The following is a 23,463-nucleotide window of genomic DNA, read 5'->3' as shown; positions in this document are numbered from 1 at the left end:
CCAAGTGAGACCAATACTGCTGAGCTAAGGCTCGCACTTTTAGTATAGTAAAATTATCTCTTGCTTCCTCCAAGGTATACTAGAAAAGGTACAGGCTCTGGAGTCAGTTAATCTATTGCTGTGTCTCTAGAGAGAAGATGAGATATTCATCCTTCCTCTTATGCATGGCCTGCTAAAATTCTAGTTAGTAGATAACCTTGGTCCCATCTGTTCCACTGAGAGACAGAAGAAAATTTGGAATTGATGAATATTAGTGGTAAAAGAGACTGGCAGATTTCAAAGGAGAAAGAAAATTTCACCAGGTTGGAGAGCTGGAATAAAAGGTCTGGTTTTACATATGATGCCAGAAACTTGCATAGAGAAGGGAAAAGATCCCTAAGAGCAGTCACTCAGAAAAAGCCCGCTTGACAATTTTGTGTCTGAGATTACATCCTCAGCAATTAGAGGTGTAGGTTTATGGTCTCCAAGGTAATTAGACTTTAGTTCATATCCCAGATCTACCACATACTATTTGTGTTGACTAAGCAGTTTCCCCCAACTATGAAAAGGAGATAATAATACCTACCATCATGAAGTTATTGGGAAAATTAAACAAGATAATGTTTATAAATCCCTTAGCACAATGTTTAACTCATAGTATGCTACCAGTAGATGTCAGTTGCTGCTATTATTGTTTTCATCATCATTATTACCTCCCCTTTAAACGTGCATTTGAAGGATGTGTGATGAGAAAATGAGAACTGGAAATCATTGCCCCTCACCCTCACCACCTACACACCTCTCTCTCCTTCATGTAACTAAAGATATCCTTAATATATATTGAGTTGAAAAATGGATCACTGTGGTCCTTGTCAACATCCTCCAGTGGGGTCATCTGCTTGGAAATCACCAGAAAGACATATTAAGAGAAAGATTCCAAGAAAAGCTTAGCACACATACATAAAAAATGACTCCTTTCTTCCCACTGTCATCTTCTCCTAAGGTTCCTCAAGCCTTATATGTCCTGGGCCATAACAGAGCACCCCTTGGTCCTGTAATCCTCATACTGTTGAGTAACCAAGAAATGCTTAGTCCTCCTGTACACACCTGCTCTGCCCTAAGAACCAGACACTATTTTTACAGGTAAGCTCAAGATTCTCCAAGAAAGACATTCTTGTCTTACTCTTTCAAATTGTGTCACCTGTCTTCTTAGGTCCCTTGTTATGTCTCAGTGCTTTGATCTGGCCCAGTTCATCTTCCTGTTAGCCCTTTCCTCCCTTCTACACCTTTAACCAGGTTGTTCTGCCTACAAGAGGGGTCTTTCTTCTCCTGCTTGCCAAATCTCATCCCTTAGTCCTTCCAATTTACAACTTAAAAACCATCTTCCTTGGAAGATGTCTCTGTGAACTTAACCCGTCTTTGGCTAAGGTCCAATGTAATGCAGATTGCAATCACTAAGAAAGGCAATTTCCTGAAAGAAATTGTCTAACCACTACTGAAAAGCGTATATATACATACATACATACATACATACATACATACATATATATATATATATATATATATATATATATATATATATATATATGTGTATATTTACACACACACACACACACACACACACACACAGTATTCCAGACCCTTGGGGGTATTCCTGGAATAAATACTTTCTAATTGCTCAGGTACATCACTACGCCAATCACGAAGTCAAGAGATTCTACAAGGCCAACTTGATTTAATACCAATTGCTTAGGAAGGCAAAAAAAATCTCTTTGCTAGCAGCCACCTCCAGGACAACAAAGAACACTTCATCTAATTTAAGAAGAAAGAAAGCAGAATACCTCCTTCTCTGATCTCTTGTCCTGAGATGAGAAAGGTTTATTGGAACTGGATTCACAAGTACTGAACTGGCTTGTGGTACTGAACTTGCCCACACTGGACACGGTGACAGTGCTGGACAAGCCTGTTCTAGAGTCAGGGGCAGTGGTGGACACATGTGGGCTGGTTTCAACTTGGAGGTTGATGAAATCTTTGAGAAATGTGTCTTCTTTGTGAGTGAGATTCTTTTGCAAGGCCAATGGCTCCTTGGAAGACAAGTCTTTCTCACTGCTGGGCTTCTCCTGCAAGGCCAAGGGCTCCTTCAGGATAGCCTCCTCCTCAATTGTGGGATTCTCCTGCAAGGCCAAGGGCTCCTCGAAGAGGGTCTCTTTCTCACGCGTGGGCTTCTCCTGCAAGGCCAAGGACTCCCTCAAGACGATTTCCTTCTCAATGCTGGGATTCTCCTGCAAGGCCAGGGGCTCCTTCAGGATAGCCTCCTCCTCAGTTGTGAGATTCTCCTGCAAGGTCAAGGACTCCCTCAGGATGGTCTCCTTTTCAATGCTGGGCTTCTCCTGCAAGGCCTGTGGCTGCTTAATAAGGGACTCCTCTTCACTGGTGATGTTTTCTTGCAAGGCCAACTGCTTTTTCAAGAGGAACACCTCCCCCTGAGCAGTGGGCTTCTTCTTTAAAGATAATTGCCCCTCTATGCTCACTGTCACCTCAGTGGAGAGCTCTTCCTTCAGAACCAATGGTTTCTTGAAAAAGGAATTCCTCTTCAGTGGTGGTTTTCTCCTGCAAAGCCAACAGTGCCTTCAAGGAGTCCTCTTTGTTATTAGTCTTCTTCTGCAAGGCAAAAGACTTCCTGAAGAGGGACTCATCTTTGTTGGTAGGTTTAACATGCAATGAAAATGGCTCCTGAAAGGGGAATTCCTCCTCAGTGGTAGACCTCTCCTCCAAGGTCAACTCCTCCTTAATATATGATTCTTCTTCAGTGGTGATATTCTCCTGCAAGGCCAATGGCTTCTTTGAGAGGGACACCTCTTGCAGAGTGGTGTGTCTCTCTTTCAGTACAGATGGATCCTGGAAGAGGAACTCCTCTTCAGTTGTAGACTTCTTTTTAAAGGGCAACAGCTCCTTAAAGAGTGACTCCTCTTCAGAGGTAGTCTTCTCTATGACCAGTGGCTTCTTTAAGAGGAACGTCTTCCCCTGAGTGATTTGCCTCTTTTTTAAAGATACCGGTGTCTTGGTAAGAATTGCCTCATCAGTTGAAGACTTCTTCCTAAATGACACTGGCTCCATAAAGGAGGAGTCCTTACCTTCACCAATCATATTCTGCAAGTCCAACTGTTCTTGGAAGATAGGCATCATCATTTGAGTGGTACACTTTTTCTTCTTTATAGATAATGACTCCTTGGTAGAGACTGCCACATCTGTGGTATGTTTCTTCCTAAATGACACTGGCTCCATAAGAAATTCATCTTTACTGTCTATATTCTCCTGCAATGCCCATAGCTTCTTCAAGAGGGCCAAATCCCCCTGAATGGTGTGCTTCTCTTGCAGTGCAGATGGTTTCTTCAAGAGGGACTCCTCCTCAGTGGCAGGCTTTTTTTTTTAAAGGATAATGGCTCCTTAATGAGTGACTTCTCTTCAGAAATGATCTGCAATACTAGTGGCTTGGTCAAACAGGACATCTTACCCTGACTGGTACACTTTTTCTTTAAAGATAACAGCTTATTAGAGGAGGTTGCCTCCTCAATGGTACGCTTCTTGTTAAAAGCCAAAGCCTCCTTTAAAAGGGACTCCTCAGTTGGAGTCTTTTGCAAGACCAACGGCTTCTCCAAGATGGACACCTCCTCCTGAGTGGTGTGCTTCTCCTGCAATGCTGATGGCTCTTGGAAAAGGGACTCCTTAGGGGTAGGTTTCTTCTTAAGGGATAACGGCTCCTTAATGAGTGACTTCTCTTCAGAGGTGGTCTTCTGTAATACTAGTGGCTTCTTCAAGCGGTACCTCTTCCCCTGAGTGGTACGCTTCTTCTTTAAAGGTAATGGCTTCTTGGAAAGGGTTGCCTCCTTAGTAGTATGCTTCTTCTTCAAGGAAATTGGGTCCATAAGAAATTCATCTTCACCATCCTTTTTCTCCTGCAACGCCCCTGGCTTCTTCAAAAGGGTAACCACCCCATCAGTGGTGTGCTTCTCTTGCGACACAGACAGCTCCTGGAAGAGGGACTCCTCCTTAGTGGTAGGCTTCTTTTTAAAGGACAATGACTCCTTAATGAGTGCCTTCTCTCCAGAGATGGTCTTCTGCAATACTAATGGCTTCCTCAAGTGGGCTATCTTCCCCTGAGTAGTGCACTTCTTCTTTAAAGATAATGGCCTTGTGGTGAGGGTTGTCTCTGTTGTGGTAGGTTGTTTCTTAAAAGCCAATGATTCCTTAAAGATGGAACCCTCTTCAGTGTTGATCTTCTCCTGCAAGGCCAATGATTTCTTCAAGATGGACACCTCTTGTTCAGTGGTGTGCTTCTTTGGCAATGCAGATAGTTCCTGGAAAAGGCACTCCTTCTCAGTGGTAGACTTTCTCTTAAAAGACAACAGCTCCTTAGCGAGTGACTTCTCTTCAGATGTGATCTTCTGCAATACTAGTGGCTTCTTCATACAGGACACCTTCCCCTGAGTGGTACACTTTTTCTTTAAAGATAACAGCTTCTTGGTGGGGGTTGCCTCCTCAGTTTTAGGCTTCTTCCTAAAGTTCGTGGGCTCCATAAAGAAAGAATCCTCTTCAACATTGATGTCCTGCAAGGCCAACTCCTCCCTCGTGCAGGACTGCTTCCCCTGATGTGTGCACATATTCTTTAAAGATAATGTACCCTTGTTGATGGCTGCCTTCTCAGTTTTATGCTTCTTCCCAAAAGTCATTGGCTCTACAACATCACTGTCAGTCTCCTCCTGCAAGGATAGTGGCTTCTCCAAGAGGGACACCTTCCCCTGATTTGTGCTCTTCTTTAATGACCTCTTGATGAGGCTTGTATCCTCAGTAGTGGGTTCCTCTTTTAAAATGAATGGCTTTTTGAAAAGAGATGCCTCCACGATAGTGGGTGTCTTGGAGCTGGTAGGTATCTCCAGAATGAGCGGCTTATCTATAATATTTGGTACGATGGTGGTTGAGACTACTACTGGTGAGAGTTCCAGCTTATACCTGTAAAGGAAACAATGTCTGGGTAAGAAGAATGTAGTTCTTAGAATCCTCACCTACCATCTTGTTTTGTCAGTATACTTACTAAATGTATGGAAGTCGAAAGGGCTTCAACCCCAAGAGACAGACTAGAGGGTAAAAATCAATGGGTACCATAGTAAATCAACTAAGTAGCACACAGTATAGTTTCTATGACCTAGGTCCCTATACTTTTCTAAAAAATTTTCCCTGAAATCATGTTATTTATGCTTTCTCATATATGATTTATTAACTTTATTTATATACAAAGGCTTTTATTATAATACTTACCACATTGTATGAGTGATTGGCTTATATATGTCTCCCTCACTAGCTGCATTTATTTGTCTTTGTCTATCAGTACCAGGTATCTGATAAAATTCAGGTTGAAATTAATATTGTTTGAAGGCTTATGAGAGAGGATTATAAGAGAGAGGCTTATAAAAGGCTTATAAGAGAGAGTTGGGCTGGTACTTAACGTTCATGGTATCTAACCATATTCCTTTCACTCTAGGCTATTTACAAGATGTTTTCCTAGTGGAGATAATAAAAAAGACCAAACTAAACATTTGTTCACATGTGTCAGATGCAAAGCTTTGTTTTGAATAGGACTGCATATCCAATCAGAGTGACTAACCTGGTGTGACCAAATCTCTGGATAACTAGAAATCAGAATAAGAAAAGGGAGAGAATTAAAGGTAAATACGATCAGTCTGAACAAGAGTAAGTACCTTCAAAAGACTAGATATTATATGATTCCTTTTATATGAAACATCCAGAGGAGACATATCCACAGAGATATATCCATAACAGAAAATAGGTTGGTGGTTACCTGAAGCTGGGAAGGGGTAGGGAGGAGGGTAGAAAGGGACTGGGAAAGAGAAGGGACTATGGGTATGAGTTTCTTGGCAGGGGGGTGCTGAAAAAGTTCTAAAATTAGATGGTGGTGATGGCTATACAACTCTATAAATATAATTTTGTTTTAAATTACTGAATTGTTAAAAAAAAGAAAAGAAAGTGCCTCAAAAGGTTCCATCTGACCAGATAGGTTCCAGGTGCCTCCTGATGAGAACTTTTAGAAGTAGTCTTCAGATAGTCTAGTTATGATAGAGCATGCATTCTGAGTCTAGACTGCCTGGATCCAAACCCTGGCTCATCCATTTACTGGCTGGGTGACCTTGGGCAAGTTAATGCTCTATGCTTCACTTTTTTCACCTGTAAAATGAGGGTCATAATATTACCTCCTCTATAGAATTATTGTAAAGATTTGAGCAATTGATATGCATAAAAACACTTAAATCATTGTTAGAACAATTACATGCCAATAAATCAGATAATTTAGACAAAATGGACAAATTCTTAGGGAGATACAAACTACCAAAACAGACTCAAAAACAGAAAATCTGAACAGAGCTATAACAAGTAAAGACACTGAATTAATAATCAAAAACTACCCACAAAGAAAAATCTAAGCCCAGATGCCTTCACGGATGAATTCTACCAAACATTTAAAGAAGAACTAATACCAACATTTCATGAACTCAGGAAGAGGTAAGAATAGTTCTCAAGTCATTCTATGAGGCCAATATTATTCTGATACCAAAAACAAAGACATCAGAAGAAAACTCAAGTCTGATATATCTTATGAACACAGATGCAAAAATCCTCCACAAAATACTTGCAAACCAAATCCAGCAGTATATAAAAGGATTATACACTGTGACCAACTGGGATTTATCCCAGGAATGCAAAATTAGTTTAACATCTGAAAATCAATTCATGTTATCACACCATATTAATGGAATAAAAACGAAAGCTACATGACCATCTCAATAGATCTAGAAAAATCATTTGACAAAATTCAATACCTTTTCATGATAAAAGCACTCAACAAACTAGGACTAGAAAGGAGATTCCTTAACTATGAAAGGACATCTATGAAAAACCCAAAGCTAGTATCATAGCTAATTGTAAAAGACTGATGTTTTCCTCCTAAGATCAAGGAGAACACAAGGATGTCCAACTCTCTTTTTGGGGGGTGGAGGATTTGTCATGTAGTAGTGAATAACTAATATAGCATTGCTGACGCTTTAGAACTGAACCCCTCTGTTCTTTGAATAAAGTACAAACTCTTTGCCATGGTCCATAAGGCCCTGGTGATCTTGCTCCTGCCTGCTTCTCCAAATCCATCTCTTAAAAAACACTGGTATAGGAAGTAGGTATTTAGTGTCTATGATATCTAAAGCCTGGGGTGATCAGAGTAGGCTTCCTCAATAGAGTGACCAACTGTTCTTGTTTGTCTAGGACTGAGAGGGTTCCTGGGATGCAAGACTTTCAATGTTAAAACTGGGAAAGTCCTAGGAAAACCAGAATAAGTCGGTCATTCAACTCTTGGATGGTAAGGATGTTCAACTCTGAACACTTCTATTCAACACAGTACTAAAGGTTCTAGCCAGGGCAATTAGGCAAGAAAATAAAATAAAAGGGATCCAGATTGGAAAGGAAGAAGTAAAACTACTTATATCAGCAGATGACATAGCCTTATACATAGAAAATCCTAAGGAACCCACACACAAATACTATTAGAACTAATATACAAGTTCAGCAAAGTTCTATGATTCAAGATCAATATACAGAAATCACATGTATTTCTATATCCTTGCAATGAACAACATGAAAATGAAATTATGAAAACAATTTCATTTACAATAGAATCAAGAAGAATAAAATGCTTAGAAATAAATTTAACAAAAGAGGTAAGAAATTTATACTCTGAAAACTACAAAAAAATGTTAAAAGAAATTAAAGATCTAAATAAATGAAAAGACATCCCATGTTCCTGGATTGGAAGACTTAGTATTAAGATGGTAATACTCCCCAAATTGACTTACAGGTTCAAGGCAACTTCTGTAAGAATCCCAGCTGGCTTATTAGTAGAAATTGACAAGCTGATTCTAAAATTTATATGGAATTGCAGGGAACCCAGAAGAGCCAAAACAATCTTGAAAAAGAGGAACAAAGTTGGAGGAATCACACTTCCCAATTTCAAAACACACTACAGAACAACAATAATCAAGATAGCATAGTACTGGCATAATGAAAGACATGTAGGTCAATGGAATAAAATTGAGAGTTCAGAAATAAACACATTTACAGTCAGCTGATTTTCAACAAGGGTGCCAAGACAATTAAGTGGAGAAAGATTAGTCTTTTCAATAAATGGTGCTGCGGCAACTGGATATCTATCAATACATGCAAAACAATGAAGTTAGACCCCTAACATACACCAACAATAAAAATTAACTCAAAATGGATCAACAATCTAAGTTAAGAGCTAAAACTTTAAAACTCTAAAAAGAAAAAAATCTTAAAAGTAAATGTTCATAACCTTGGATTTGGCAATGGTTTCTTAGATTATGATACCAAAAGCATAAGCAACAACAAAAAAAATAAATTGGATTTCATTACAATTAAAAACATTTATGCCTCAAGGAACACCAAGAAGAAAATGAAAAGACCTACAGAATGGAGGAAAAATACTTGCTAATCATATATCTGATCAGGGACTTGTATCTAAACTATATAAAGAATTCTTACAACTCAATAATAAAAAGATCAATAACCAAATATTTTAAATCAGCAAAGGATCTGAATAGACATTCCTCCAAAGAAGATATGCAAGTGGCCGATAAGCACATGAAAGATTCCCAAATCATTAGTCACCAGAGAACTGCAAATCTAAACCACAATGAGATACCATCCCACACTCACTAGAATGGCCGTTAAAAAAACAAAAAACAAACAAACAAACAAACAAACAAAAAAACCTCCCAGAAAATGGCAAGGATGTGGAAAATTCAAAACCCTCATCCACTGCTGGTAGGAATGTAAGATAGTGTAACCACTATGGAATACAGTTTGGCAGTTCCTCAATGAGTTCAACATAGAATTACCATATGACCCAGCAATTACATTTCTAGTTATATATGCAAAAGAATTAAAAACAGGTGTTCAAACAAAAACTTGTACACAGGTGTTCATAGCAGCACTATTCACAATAACCAAAAGGTGGAAACAATTCAAACATTCATCAACTGATGAATGGATAGACAAAATATGGTACATCCATACAATGGAATATTATTTGGCAATAAAAGAGGATGAAGTACTGATACCTGCTACAACATGGATGAACCCTTAAACATTATGCTGAGTGAAAGAAGCCAGATACAAAAGACGATACATTGTACAATTCCATTTCTGGGAAACGTCCAGTATGGATAAATCTATAGAGACAGAAAGTAGACTAGTGGTTGCCTACAGGTAGGGAGGACTGAGAGGTGGCAGCTAAAGGTAGAGTTCCTTTTGGGGTTGATGAAAATATGCTAAAATTCACTGTGGTGATGGCTGCATAACTCTGTGAATATACTAAAAACCACTGAATTGTACATTTTAAGAGGGTGAATTGTGTATGTGAATTATATCCTAATAAAGCTGTTACCAAAAAAAAAAAAAACCACTTAGAATAATGTGTGATTACAGTAAACTCTCAATAGATGTTAGCTATTAGCTCTAGCACTATTATTAGGGTCCATTTCACTGAACTCTGAATGAGGACAAGAATGTTTATGGCATTTTGTGAGGATTTCCCTGCTAAAGTCAGAATGGTGAAAGAAATTCAAAAGAAAATAACACAGGGAATTAAGGTCAAAATACACACGCAAATCCCAGGAATTTCATTTCAGCAAGAAACTGAGTAGGGCTAAATGCTAATCTTCTGGTATGATTTCTTTCTGCTGGGTAATTAGCAAAGTGTCCTGTGGACCTGGCATGTTAATTTTTTGGAGTTCCCCAAACTTTTCCCCTTACCATTTGGAACCCATGCTTAGCCAGGTTATAGCTATCTAGCTGATCTATTCTATTCTTCCAGAAAGAAGTAATTCCCACTGGAATGAGGAGAGGATATAAAAAGGTCTCACTCCACTTTATAACTCTTCTTCTAATAGAAATTTTCCTAGGAGTAAATCCTTTTCCCGATCCTAGATGAGAATACTCCTATCTACTTGCAGAACCTGTGATCAGTTCCCTATAACAGCTGGAAAACACACATTTTTGGCCTAAGGAGATAGTAATTTCTCTACAGTAACAAGGAACAAACCTCCCCCTAAGGGTTCTAATGGGATAAGCAGACTGGCAAGCTATCAGCCAGCTGCTGAGAATCCCCTGAAAAGTTAAGTTGCCTCCACACTCTCAACCACAGAGTAGCTCAGTCAAGGACTGAAGTACTAAAATAGAGAAAAGATGAGCACAAGACCTTTTGGCAAATTCCTCAATGACAACAGCTCTTTCAATATGCACACACCATGTAGGTGGGTGACAGAGGGAAAGAGGAAGAGGGAGAGGGAGAGGGAGAGGGAGAGAGGGGGGCAGAGAGAGGGAGAGAGAAAGATTGGGGGTGGTGGTGAGATGAGGCCTGTAATTCTTCAGCAATTTAGTCCATCTAAGCACCCAGAGTTAATGTAGTACTCACCACTGTAGCTCACTAAAAATGTTCTCAATGGGGACAAAAGGCAGTCAAAAGGATGTCACACCCTCTCCTTTACCATATAAAACAATGCCATCTGAGTCCCCTCGTACTCACCCACAAGCAGGTGTGTTCCTGTTTTTCTTCTTGGAAACATCTTTAACAAACTCATTACTGGCTTCCTTCTTGGGCTTGGCAGGTTGACTTTGAGAAGGCTGCAAGAAAAAAAAAAAAGGTGGGGGGGCTGTTCTGGAGGAGGAAGCAAGGAAATGAAGAGAGAGAGAGAGAGAACCTCAAATTACCAAATAGGTGGTTCTCATAGGAAGGTCCTGACACACATCCACACCCTGGACACCTTGTTTGGGTGTTCCCAGGAACATTGATCAAAACAGCTTCCAACCAGTATGGTACTGGTGCCAACTAGTCATGATGGAAGCTGGCAGTACAGTAGTCCTGGTGCATATTAGCTAAATAGCAGCCCTAAGTGATTTCAAGATACATTTGATGTAGTTTTGATCTCCAATGTCAGGTATACTGGCTGGCAAATTCTCAAAAAGATGTTTTGTAAACATCACATTCCATTTTGACCCCATAAGATATTTAGAGGGGGGAAAAGGCAATATAACTGGCTTTGCTGCCTGAGTATACCAAGATCAACTAGCTTTTCAGGATAGACCTCTAATACAACACTACCTGTGATACATCTATCCCATCTCACTGAGGGGATATTTATTTAACATGGGGCTCTGGGGAGCTCCACCAGAAACTCTAATCATGACTAATTCTATTAAACAGTAGAAGAGATCATGGGAATGTGAATAATGTCAATAAAAATAATCTTAAAGGTTATGCCTTTAAAATGAAACAAACTGAATCTAATTGTATTCCAAATAAATACCATAACCACACTGAAGGACAAAAGAAAGAAAACAGAAGGAAATACAAGATAATAAACAACTAATCCAAGTAAACACAGACTATACACCCTCACCATATACATCCTCAGTCAGGATGCGTTTGTGGGATGGTGGAGAATATTGCAAATAAATCTGGAACTCTTTTTAGTAGGTGTGTTTATTATGGTGGTGTGAAAGAAGTAATTCTGAAACTCTTTTAGATGTATTATAGTATTGAGTAAATGTGTTGATGATCTTGGGAACCATGGTTCTCATTGTAGAGAAGGAACATATAAACACGGATTGAGGAATACAAGAAAGAACCCTGTACGTTTTGGAATGGGAGCTGTGTGGACTCATGATTTCTTAAATAGGTATATGTGTATATACATCTGAGTATACAGGAGTGTATGTATTTGTATATATAGATATATGTGTATATATATATATATATATGTTTAAGTACAGATATGTGTGTATCTATATGTATATATACATGCAGACATTTCCTAACTCTGTCTGCAGAAAGGGCAGAAAAAGCAGACACCCCAGTAGCACACCTAGCACTGAGATCTTGGTCTCTAATACCATTCCCCACTAAAAGGAACAGGAATTCTTCACAGAAATGGTTGACTCCATGGCAATAAAATAGGTACAAGAACATCCTGGAACATCCTGTTATGCTGGAAAGAAAATGCTCAAAAAAATGATGATAGTATGTCACAAAGACACAGTAGTCAGATTAAAGGGGACCCTAGTGACCAAATCTGGGACAATTTGAGCACCAAAATAATAAAATACAATACTGAACAACAAACCACTGAAAAAATAGGAATTCATAAGTCTATACCAATAATAAATAAACAGGGAAGAAGGGAGGCCTCTGCTTGTAGACTGGTAAATGGGGAACAAGTGCTAGAGTTGGAAAAATCATCATAAAGATTGTGTTAGGCAAAAATCATCAATGAATGCTAAATCTAGGGGACATTTTGATGAAGAGTGGCTATTTGGAGGCTCTTAAGAGTGTGTCCCACAGATTATTAGTTGCAAGAGGAAAAAAAAAACAGTAATTATACAGCGGAGAAGCCAGACAACATCTTGACTGGGTGATCAAAATTAACCTCACCAATGAGGGACAGATGGATGTCGTGTGCCTCCAGATGTGATACTCTAAGGACAGAACATCACCTACACAGTACTCCAGCCAAGCGTATATAACATCAATCTAATCACATGGAAACATCAGACAAACACAAAATGAGGAATGTTCTATTTTTAAAATGGGGGGTTGGGTCGGACTGTATTCTTCAAAAATATCATAAAAAACAAAGAAAGGCTATGGAAGTGTTCCAGATTAAAAGAAGCTAGAGACATGACAAGTAAACGACCCTAGACTGGATCCTTTACTGGAGGGGGAAAAATGCTTATAACATTGACTTTACAAAGTCAATGGAAAAAAATTGGAATATGGACAACAGATTACATAAAAACACTATATCAGTGTAAATTTATAAAGTTGTTGACTGCACTGTGTTTATATAAGACTATTTCTCTGAGGAGAAATAGTATATAGAGACTCTTTCTCTATATACGCTGAAATACCCTAAGTATTTCATGGTAAAGGACCATGATGTACGTAAGCAGATAGGATAAAATGTTAGTAATACGTGAATCTAGGTAAACAGCATATGTGTGTTCTTTGTACTGTTTTTTATTTTTGCAACTTTTTATAAATTTGAAATTATTTCCAAATGAAGTATAAAAGAATTATGCCTTTGTATCATCGTATCATAATAAGCAACTACAATCCAACAGGGAATTCTTTCTTAGGCCCTCAGGTTGTTGTCCACTTCTGCTCTTCAAAGAGCTTGACACAGTTTGCATTTTAATTTCACCTAAAGTTTTACAGACTCCTTGTGTGTCCAGCTGAGATCCAGAATTGGAAAAGATGTGCGTTCTTGGCAGGAGAGAGGTGGAGACCCTAATCCCCAGGGTGAAACTTTCAACCTGCCATGTGTGAAGGTTCAAAGCACTAATATTTTCAGATCTAAGCTCAAGGGGACCTTTACCAGTATCTCCCCATAATTCTTTCACCAAAAAATAGGAAAATAGAGATGACAATCCTACTGACAAAAAATAATTTAGGAAATAGACTTTATCTCCTCATCCACTGGCTTTGGACCAGCTCTAACAAATCAAAAGTCCTTCCCATGCTGAAAGGATAAAGGAGAGGGGGGAAAAGAACACTCACAGCAGACTAACTAATTAAAACAGATCAGCTCTTTTGGCAAGCCAGGACCTCACTGTGGTGAATGTTGAGGAGAAGACAGATATGGGGACATGTAAATGAAGTAATACTGACAGGAAGAAGCAAATCGTCATACAGGGAATCCCCAAAGTTCAGAGAGAAAGGAGTCCTCAACCCTCAAAGAAATGAGCTCAGACGTCTGCAGAAATGCCCAACCCTGGAATGGCTTAGGTACACTGTAATGATGGAACTTTGTCTGGAAAGCACCAAAGACCATTCAAGGTGACCAGAACTTGAACGCAAAAGGGATACGGGCTTTCTGAGCTTCTGAAAAGCTAGAGGCAGAGATACTGCTCAGGGATGCCTTGCTTCCCCAACCCTGGACAGGACAGGTATGTGGCCTAACAGATGTTGAATTCAGTTGGAGAATCAGGAGGGTCCTAGCATGTGTTTCCTATTAATTTATTTGTGTTTGTTCTCTATGAATGATGATATAAACTTCACGAAAAAAAAAGGACTGAGACATGGCAGGAAAGTTTTTCATATGTGGTTAGACTTTGCTTTGCACTGTGTCACTGGACTCCCATCAGGGACTCTGGAGGCCAAGGGAAGCTACATTAAGATGGGCTGCATCTGCTCCTGATTTGTGTGGCTACCTTATTTCAACCAAGTTTCTACAGCCATGGTTAAATAAGTCAGGAAATGAATCTAACCTTACAGGTCTGTGTGGGAGGTAGCTCTTTCAACCAATCTAGAGTAAATCTGATTATGCAGGAAGCTGTAACACAATCATACATGTTGTAATCTGCATAGGGAAAAGACTGTTTTAGTACAAAGGTGGTCACATAGCATCTAAAGAGCAGAGATACAAAGGGGAGAACTTTGCCAATGCTTATCCAATCCTGCCCAAGGGGGTAAAATATTATCTAGCAGATGTAAGAATTCTGGTAGCCACAGAAGGACACTATTATAGAGGGCAGGATAGAGTTCACTAGGGTTCTCTGTATCCTAGATGAAACAGACTTCAAAACCAACACTGGGCAAGTCTTTATCTGTGAAGTGGACATAATTATAGTATCTGCCTCAAAGGATTTTATGAGGATTAAGTGAGTGGATACAGGGAAAAATGCTTAGAATAGTGCCTGACACGTGGTAAACACTCAGGAGGCATCAGTTACTATTATTTTCTAAGACCAAAGATTACCTCTGACTCAATTCTATATTCAGTTAGTAACTTTCTAACTAGTAAATTTGATTTTCTTTGCTGGCGCCTTAATAACACCAGAAGGGAGGTAACTCGGAAGTGAACTCAAGAATTCTAGCCAAAATTGAGTTTCTAGATCTCCATAGTTGAAAACCAGATCATGGAACTGTGGTCATCAACGGTTCTGTACATCAGAGGACATTTTTGATTGTCACTATGACTGGGGTGCTTTTGGAACTTAATGCTAGGGACCAGGAATGCTGGCTGAAGTCAGTCGTACACAATAGAAAAACTTTCCTGTTCAAAATGCCCACCGTGCTTGAATTGATGAACACTGCCCTAGACTACAATGAATCTACCAGAGTACTTGCCTCCAAGGCCTACGCAACCAGCTGAGCCACCTCTGGACTTTATCTAAATGCAAGACCCCAAAGTTCTCATATTTGTCTACAATTTCATATCTCATAATCACTCTGCTGCTTCCAGAGAGCTCCATCAATTAATCCAGATGGTATGTGCCAGCAGAAGAGCCACTGCAGTTTCTGAAACTGGGTCATTGATTCCAAATAAAATTGGCTCTCAACATTCTAGAGAGGGTCAGAGTTTGGTAAACTGGAAAGGTCCCTCAAGGAAGAGGTTGTCTAAACCTTATGCGACACCATGGCAGAGGATTGGACTGGCATACTCACGTTGGTGAGATCTTCAAAAGCTGACCTCTTTTTCAGTGGTCCCTGAGGTGAAGATGGAGATATCTTTGCTTGGTAATTCTCCTCTCTCTAAAAAAGTAAAAGAGGTAAATGCGTATATCCAATTGTGAGCAGTCTTTTCAGGGACTTCAGGTCATCTTTGGGGCTCAGGCGGGGAATGGCTGAATCTCCAAGCAACTGCAGACGCCTATAATAAACCCCAATAAACTACAACAAAAGGAAATTTTGGCACCCACTGCTTAGAGAGTCCCTGAAGGAGATAATCATTGATGATAGGGACAAGGCTGGGAGGAGAAAAGATGACTGTCAGTGTAACTCTCAGAATGAGCAAACTAGCTTGGTGAAGCCAATTTTCTCTCTTACTCCTCTCCTATTTATGGCTATACTAGCCAAGATTAACCATCACCACCCCCACCACCCTGCAACTCCCACTCATTCCTTTAATATGGACGTTCCCAGGTAAATTAGTTCAATAATTTAACAAAACTTAAGTGTCTCTTACGTTAAGTAGTTGATTTAAGACATTCTCAATAAGGACAATAACACACGTACCTAGATACTGATCCAGGATCAGCTCTTTATTAGCTATCGACCTCGCACAAGTCACTTAGTTTCTGAGACTCAATTTCCTCATCAGTAAAATTGGGATAATGACCTACCTCATTTGAGGATCAAATAAGAGAAAACATGTTTTTTAAAAATCTATATAAACTGTAAACGGGCAGAAATAGTATTTTAAAAGTATATAGTCCAATATGTTTTTAAACCTCATAGGGAAAATTCTGTACTTTAAGAAAGGAGTTTGGTAATTCATATTAATCCCTTTTAGTGTATACAAGGGAGAGATGGGGGAAAGGAGGAAGGGTGAATATTTTGGATCAAAGGGAGTTTCCTTTCTAGGTAGTGTTTATCTACACATGCCTTACCCCACTCCCAAATGAGCAAGACTATCTCTGTGGGGTTAGAGGTTAAGGTAAATCACGCTGTAGGGTTTTTCTGTTCCCTAACAGTTTTTATTTGGTGAAAGTCTCCTAAGTATCAGATTTCCTTTATGAATTGAGAACCCTGCCCTACCTATGTCAGAGAGTTGTTAATAATATGAAGCAGAACATTGAGGTCTGACCATTTATTTTCCCTGTTCTCTATTTACATCATGGACAGTTAGTACATGACACAGTAAGTGATTAGAAATTTAGAGAACTGGATTCATATTACAATAGAACAATCTAGCACAGTGGAGCAATCCTGAAAGAACTGAGAAGAATTACTTCTGTTTTTTAATTGATTAAGCTAAGAAATAAGTAAACTATTAGTCTCTTATCTAGTTCATGATAAATAATCCTAGTGGAAATAATTAGCAAAAATAAATTAGTATTTTCTCTCAAATTGGCTAAGAAATTAACTGTTGGCCTGTTATCCAATTCCTACTTAATATTACTGGTAGAAATAACCAGCCCCAAATAAAATCAATGGGTAAAACTGAACTCAATAAAATTTATATTTGCAAAATGTGCCCTGAGAGAGTTGGATTTGGAAAAATAATGGCCACAAAAGAAAACTTACAGTGGCAGAACTCTAATCAGAAAATTTGATATGGACAAAAATCTGATCAATGTATCAAATCTTTCTTGCCAAATTTACATAGGAAAAACACATTTGGCCCCTCTAAGAAAATCATTTCAGTGAGACAAAAATGAAAATGATTAGAAAGTGTTTATCTGTGCTGAGAGAAAACCAATCAAGGAAAATAAATTGGCCTAATGATGTTTGCTCCAGGAAATACTCTCTTAATGACAATTCATCAGGTTAGTAAAATTCTGATTAAAATATGAATGATGAGGAACATAGAACATCGCAGGGTCGGAATGACAAACTATCCACAAGGTCAAAACAGCAGGCTCAAAATGGGCCCATTCTTCAAATTTAATAGCTGTAAAAAGCATTATAATACGTTTGTTGACCTAATCTTCATACTCTCCCCAGGATGTACCAAGCAGCCACCTGGCAAGGTGCTTTGAGCATCTCAGAGAAAGTAAGAGTATAGATGTGATCACTAATGAGAACTGAGTATTTTTTGCTTTGGAAGGTTATGGAGAACGGCCTTCATCTTAGCCATGCATTTACGGGAAAGAAGAGTTGACACTTTCTCCCTAAGTCCTAATTTGCTGGTCTTCTCCAACTACAAGGTCTGCCACCCTTTCCCACTTTCTCAGATTAAACCACACATATTTCAAAAGATGTAGGGATGAGGATAGGGACTGAACAAACGCAGGAAGAGCTTATTTGAAACACTGTTGGGAGGGACAGCTTGCTCTAACCTTTTCAGATGGGCCATGATCACTGGGCACAATTTTGCTGGACTGAGATTTCTTAGTCTCACGTCTGGAGCGCTGGGGTGGTAGTGGCAGTGGCATTTCTTATGGATTCAGCAGCATCTATCCAAGGCAGGGCTGCAATCAGAAAAGGACTCTTTAAAACACCATTCACCAGAAATATCAGAATTCTCTGGAGATCCTTGAGAAAACCCAGTCTCTCTATAGCATCCCTAGGAGAAAACATACTTTGATTTAAGCAGATCTGGGCTCAAATCTTGGTTCTACCACACTTAACCATGGGCAAGTGACTTAAACTCCCTAGGCTTCAGTTATCTCATCTGTAAAATGGAGATAAGTATACGTACCTCTGCAGGGCACTGTTCAAATTAAATGAGATACTCTATGTAAAAAGCTCAGTACAGTGCCTGCCACCCCCTGTGGGCACTGGGACTGTGGCCTAGCCCCTAGTTTAGCCTAGGAACACTGGGGACAAATTAACAGTTTTGCATTGAAAATAATCAAGAACATGACAGATCATATAGTATGGAGGCTCGCTGGTAGGGTTAATGTTCTTTAAAAGGCATGGGGTCCTGGCCACAGCAATTATAATGATGCTACAGAGAAGGCAAAAGAATACACTGCACACACACACACACACACACACACACACACACACACACGTATGCACAATAGGCCAGAGGGTATTCAAAGGCTGCATTCAATCAAGAAACTGTAATCCAGTTCCAGACACCCAGTAAGAAAAAAATCAAATCAAATCAAAAGATAACAACAGAAGGAACTAACTTGTTGAAAATCACTTGACATAAAAATTTAACAGTCATTACAGACCTTGGGAGAGTCCTACCTTCACCCCATCTCAGTGTGGGATCCCATTCTACATTCCTTAAATTTCTTTTAGTTTGTGAGTTCCCAATAGTATGATATACTTATGTATCTTACAAGCAAATACATAATTAGGAGGAATCAGCTCTTGGATATCCAAGAGACCCTTCCCACTCAAATACAACTGCCCTTCCAACCCCACCCATATTCAGTGTCCAAGTTCAACTGCATTTGACAAAGAACAGGCTTCCATAAGAGAGACCCTAAAGGCAATGCACCAGATACTTCAGGCAATGGAGATACAAACACAAATAAATCATGTATCTTACCCTAGAAGTATTCACAGGCACAGCTCTAACAGTAACATAAAAATATGACAAATGATTTAAAAATGGTAGATAAAAAGTACTTTAGAAACATAATGGAAAGTCAGTAATCTTGTGGGAGATTCCATCTGGACTTAAACGACAAAAAGGTTCCCAAGTAGACAGGGGAGCTTTCCAGGCAAAGAAAGCCTGAGCCTAGGCGGAGGCTTGAACATGCAGAGCACAGCAAGTCTGGGAACATCCAAACTTGCCTGGAGTGTGGAGTATAAAGAATGCGTTGGGGAGGAGTTAGAAAGAGGCTGCAAGCTAGGCTGGGGCCACGCTGGTAAGACTGCAGAGAAGACTGCAGTTTGAGGGGAAGGTTTAAGAAAGAAGAAAGGCTAACTTGGGCTTTGCTTTGGATGGAGAATATTAAACATTTTGTTGGCAAGGAAAAGTCAGTACAAGTATGTGCCTTCACATTTACTATGTCAGTTAATCCTCCCAACAAAACTGTGAGGGTAAGCAGGGCAAGTACAATTCTTTCCATTTTATAGTCCCAGATGAGTTAAGTGACTTACTACACAGGACAAATTATTAAGCAGCATAGAATACCCAGCTCTTTCCAGGGCTCTTTTCTAAAATACCATGAAGTCTCTCTGATTGTATGCAAAAAAGATTCCAAAATAGCCCACAGCCCAAAGTGAAAGGCCATAGTGTGGTAGTATAAGGAGTAATGAGGAGTTAGAATGAACACAGACTTTTTTTTAAGAAGCAACTGGGCTCCTAAATCAGCCAACTTAGCATCTTAGAGCCTCAGTTTCCTCATTTGCAAAAGAGCTATACCACCTCTTACTTGCAGAGGTATTGTGTGGCTCAAATGTAAATTTGTATGTGCAAAGCTTAACCTGGTAAGTACTCAGAATAAATGGTGCGTCTTATTCTCCTTCTCTTCCTCCAAATCCAAACCTATTTTCCATCTCATCCCTCAAAACTCAGCCAAGCAGCAATAAAGCTAAATTGAGTGAACCCACCCTTAACTGCACTGTATGAAAACCACTCACTCCACTATTATTATTCACATCTCATACAATTTTTTATGGATGACCAAAGACTCATGTTCTGAAATCTTTATCTTTCAAGCGGAAAGAAAAAATCAAACTGGAGTCAACAGGCCAGAAAACTTTCAGCTGATGACATCACAGGTTGACTAAACCTCAGAGAAAATAAGGTTTTTCAGATGATGGTCATGTATCACCTTCATTATCCTGAACAATAATCACTTGCTTTGGGGGACACAGACACCGACTTAAGTAACTAATTTCCCCGCCACTAGGTAGGGGGAGGGGATTGACACCACCAGAAACATGCTTTCATAAAAGGACACTCTGCAGAAGACTCTCAACTTCTACCACCTACAGAACCCTTAGCCTTACTTGGACAAAAAAATTAAAATCCTTTCTACTTTCCAGACTTTCCATCTCCCCTACATACACACTGATGAGTGTTGAAGACTCTATTGGGCATCCCAGGGCTGGTGCTGAAACCCACACAGGGGCAAGTTGGCTTGTTTAGAAGCCCAATTGCTCAGAGTCCAAAACTGTAGATCAAGACAATCTCAGGAAACAGCAGCGACTTCTTTTCATATATAAAGGCAGGTTACAGACAGCAAGACACTGGGGAGAGAAAGCAGCATGGTGTCAATGAAAGCAGCACTGAGCTGGGAAGGATGCCTAGGCTCTAGTTCTAATCCTGCCCTAGCTGGCTGAGTGACACTGGACAGGTCCCTTTTCCCTCTCCAGGCCTCCTTCCCCCACCTAATAAAATGAGATAGTGGGACCAGAGTCTCCTCGACATTTAGACCATGGTCAATGGACCAGCAATATTAGCATCACCTGGGAGCTTGTTAGCAATTTAAAATCTCAGGCCCCGAGGTAGGCCTTACCAAATCAGGAAGTGCAAGTTAATAACCCCAGGTGATCTGTAGGCACTTTAAAGTTTAAGAAGCACTGTTCTAGGATGCCTTCAACTTCTGACATTCTAGGATTCCAAGAGGACCATAGCAGAGAGCAGTGGAAAGCCAGAGTTGGAGAGGTTTGAGGTGGTGATGATAGAAGAGAGCCAGTGGAGACGACAAGGGAGGAAGGACACATGTGTCCATCTTCCTTCATATCCTTCAACCTGTAGTTCAAAAGACATCCCTCAAGTAGCATTCTCTAGCTTAAATATGTCTTGCGGATGAAATTGATCCTGCACAGTTTCGCTTGTGAAAAGACGTTACGTAAATGTACTCTGATTCAGGCATGTGTACTGGTAGCTCCATTTAAAAGCTGAGACCCAGTTTTGGTTTTTTGTTGTTTTTGCTTGTTGGTTTTTTTGGTTTGTTTTTTTGCTTTGCCATCTCACCCACTAATACACACTCCCTCCCCAACCTCGTACAGGGCTCTCTCCGAAGACTGCTGACTGACAGGAAAAAGCAAAGATTTCGTGTCAGGGATCCCATGCATCCCGGCAAAAGAAGACAGTGAGTTACAAGGGACTGCAGTGAGGCTCAAGGACCCACCCGCGTGCGACACAACCGGACATTCAAGCGGGCAGTACAAGTTCAAAGGTGCCTACCTCATATCGAGATTGAGGGCAGAAGAGGAAAGACCACGGACGCAGTCCTAGCCCAGGAGAGGCCCGGGAAATGACCGGAGCTCCGCGTCGCAGCAACCGGCGTCCGTCTCAACTTACCCCCTGCTCTCTCCAATCAGCCCAGCAGAGAATTTTGAAAATTACAGCCCAGGAGGCAGATCAGTGGTGATTGGCCAGCAGGGGCAAATCAGCGTGCAGTTGAGACTTGAGCTCGCCTAGCAAGGAGGGGCGGGGCTGGGTATTTTTAAACTGAACTCTGCAGCTAATTGACTTCACAACGGGGCGTGGTTTCCTGTACCCCTGGTTGCACTGGGCTGGGCTGACAAGCGGGAGTACTGGGTCTCTTTAAAGACTCGTTTTCATTTAAATAATCCTGCTGGAGGATGGCGAGAGCCGCTGCATTATGTAGTGAATTAAAACATTAATATTAATAAGCTTTTGGGAATTCCCTGGCGGTCCAGTGGTTAGGACTCGCCGCTTTCACTGCCCTGGCCCAGGTTCAATCCCTGGTCGGGCAACTAAGACCCACAAGCCCGCGCGGCGCGGCCAAAAGGGGCCTTTGTGAGGGAAGCAGAGCAGAAATTATTGCCCTTATTTTATGGATAGCCCCCAAAGTTCAGAGAGCTAATAGTAGCTAACATTAACTGAGCGCTAGCTCTGTGCTAATTGCTACAAATTGTTTAATTGTTTTCAACACTGTCCAAAAAGGTAGGTACTTTTATTATTGCCGTTTTACAGACAACAAAACTGTAGCTTGCTAACTGCCCAAAGTCACAGTGCTACATTGTGGCAAAGCAAGTAATACAACCGATATGCTCATTCATTTCATTCCTACATTAATTCATTCATTCAACAAATAATTATTGAGCACCTGCTTTGTTCCAGGAGCTAAAAAATATATATATGAGTAACTGACAAAAGACTTGAAGAGTGTATAGCCCTGCCCTGTCTTCTGAGGAGGGAAAGAGAGAATGGAGATGCCAGGAATAAAACCTAGGAAGTCCTGCATATACAACAGATACTCTACCACTAAACTACATCTTTACACTTATTATTAGTCCATTCTCCTTTTAGTATCTCATAGCTTCTACATTAAATGGAAAATAGTCACATGATCCCAGGCCCTCTTCTCTTTTTAATATCCCTAGGTTATCACATCCAGATCCATGACTTTAAGTAGCATCTAAAAGCTGGCCCTGAACTCCAGACTCATAAATCCAAATGACTACTCCACATCTCCACTTGGATGTCTAATAGACACCTCAAACTTAACGTATTCACAACCTTCACCAAACCTGATCCTTCCTCCAATGTCCCCCACTTCAGAAACTGGTACCACATCAAGCCTGTTAATCAAGCCAGAAACCTGGGTATCATCCTTGATTCAAACTCTTTTCCACCACCTTACCCTACCAAATCCAATCCTTCAGCAAATCCTGTTGATTCTACCTCAAAAATATATTTTATATCCATCCGCTTCCCTCCATCTCTACTACAACCATAGTCTCTCTATTGGACCACAGTCAAAAGCCTCCAAGCTGCTCTCCCCCTTTCCAATCTGGCTCTTCTCTAATGCAAATACAATACAATATGATCAGTCTTTTAAAAAAAAATATGTATCATGTCCCTCTCCTGCTTTTGTGGTTTCCCACAGAACTTAAAATAAAATCCAGACTCCTTACCCTGGCCTACAAGTCCCACCTATCTCACTAACCTTGTCTCATACCACTCTCTTTCTCATTTACTCCATTCCAGCCATAATGATCTTCTTCCCAAACTT

The 23,463-nt window shown here is 40.1% G+C and overlaps 1 protein-coding gene across 1 annotated transcript in view; it reads right to left on the bottom strand.

Moving 5' to 3' along the window:
* Positions 1-23,003, bottom strand: part of LOC309651914 (G2/mitotic-specific cyclin-B3-like) — a 42,872-nt gene extending 19,869 nt beyond the window's left edge. The window contains 8 exon segments of the mRNA XM_082445128.1: positions 779-877; positions 1,821-2,558; positions 2,560-3,408; positions 3,411-4,989; positions 10,646-10,743; positions 15,566-15,652; positions 17,902-18,033; positions 21,666-23,003. Of these exon segments, the coding sequence (XP_082301254.1) occupies positions 779-877; positions 1,821-2,558; positions 2,560-3,408; positions 3,411-4,989; positions 10,646-10,743; positions 15,566-15,652; positions 17,902-17,997 (3,546 nt within the window). The 5' untranslated portion in view covers positions 17,998-18,033; positions 21,666-23,003.
* Between the last annotated feature and the right edge of the window lie 460 nt (positions 23,004-23,463).

The sequence above is a fragment of the Balaenoptera physalus genome (genome assembly GCF_965194825.1).
Source record: "Balaenoptera physalus genome assembly, chromosome: X".
NCBI classification, from domain to species: Eukaryota; Metazoa; Chordata; class Mammalia; order Artiodactyla; family Balaenopteridae; genus Balaenoptera; species Balaenoptera physalus.
Note: the sequence above shows the minus strand (reverse complement) of the source record. Positions and strands in the feature narration are given on the sequence as shown.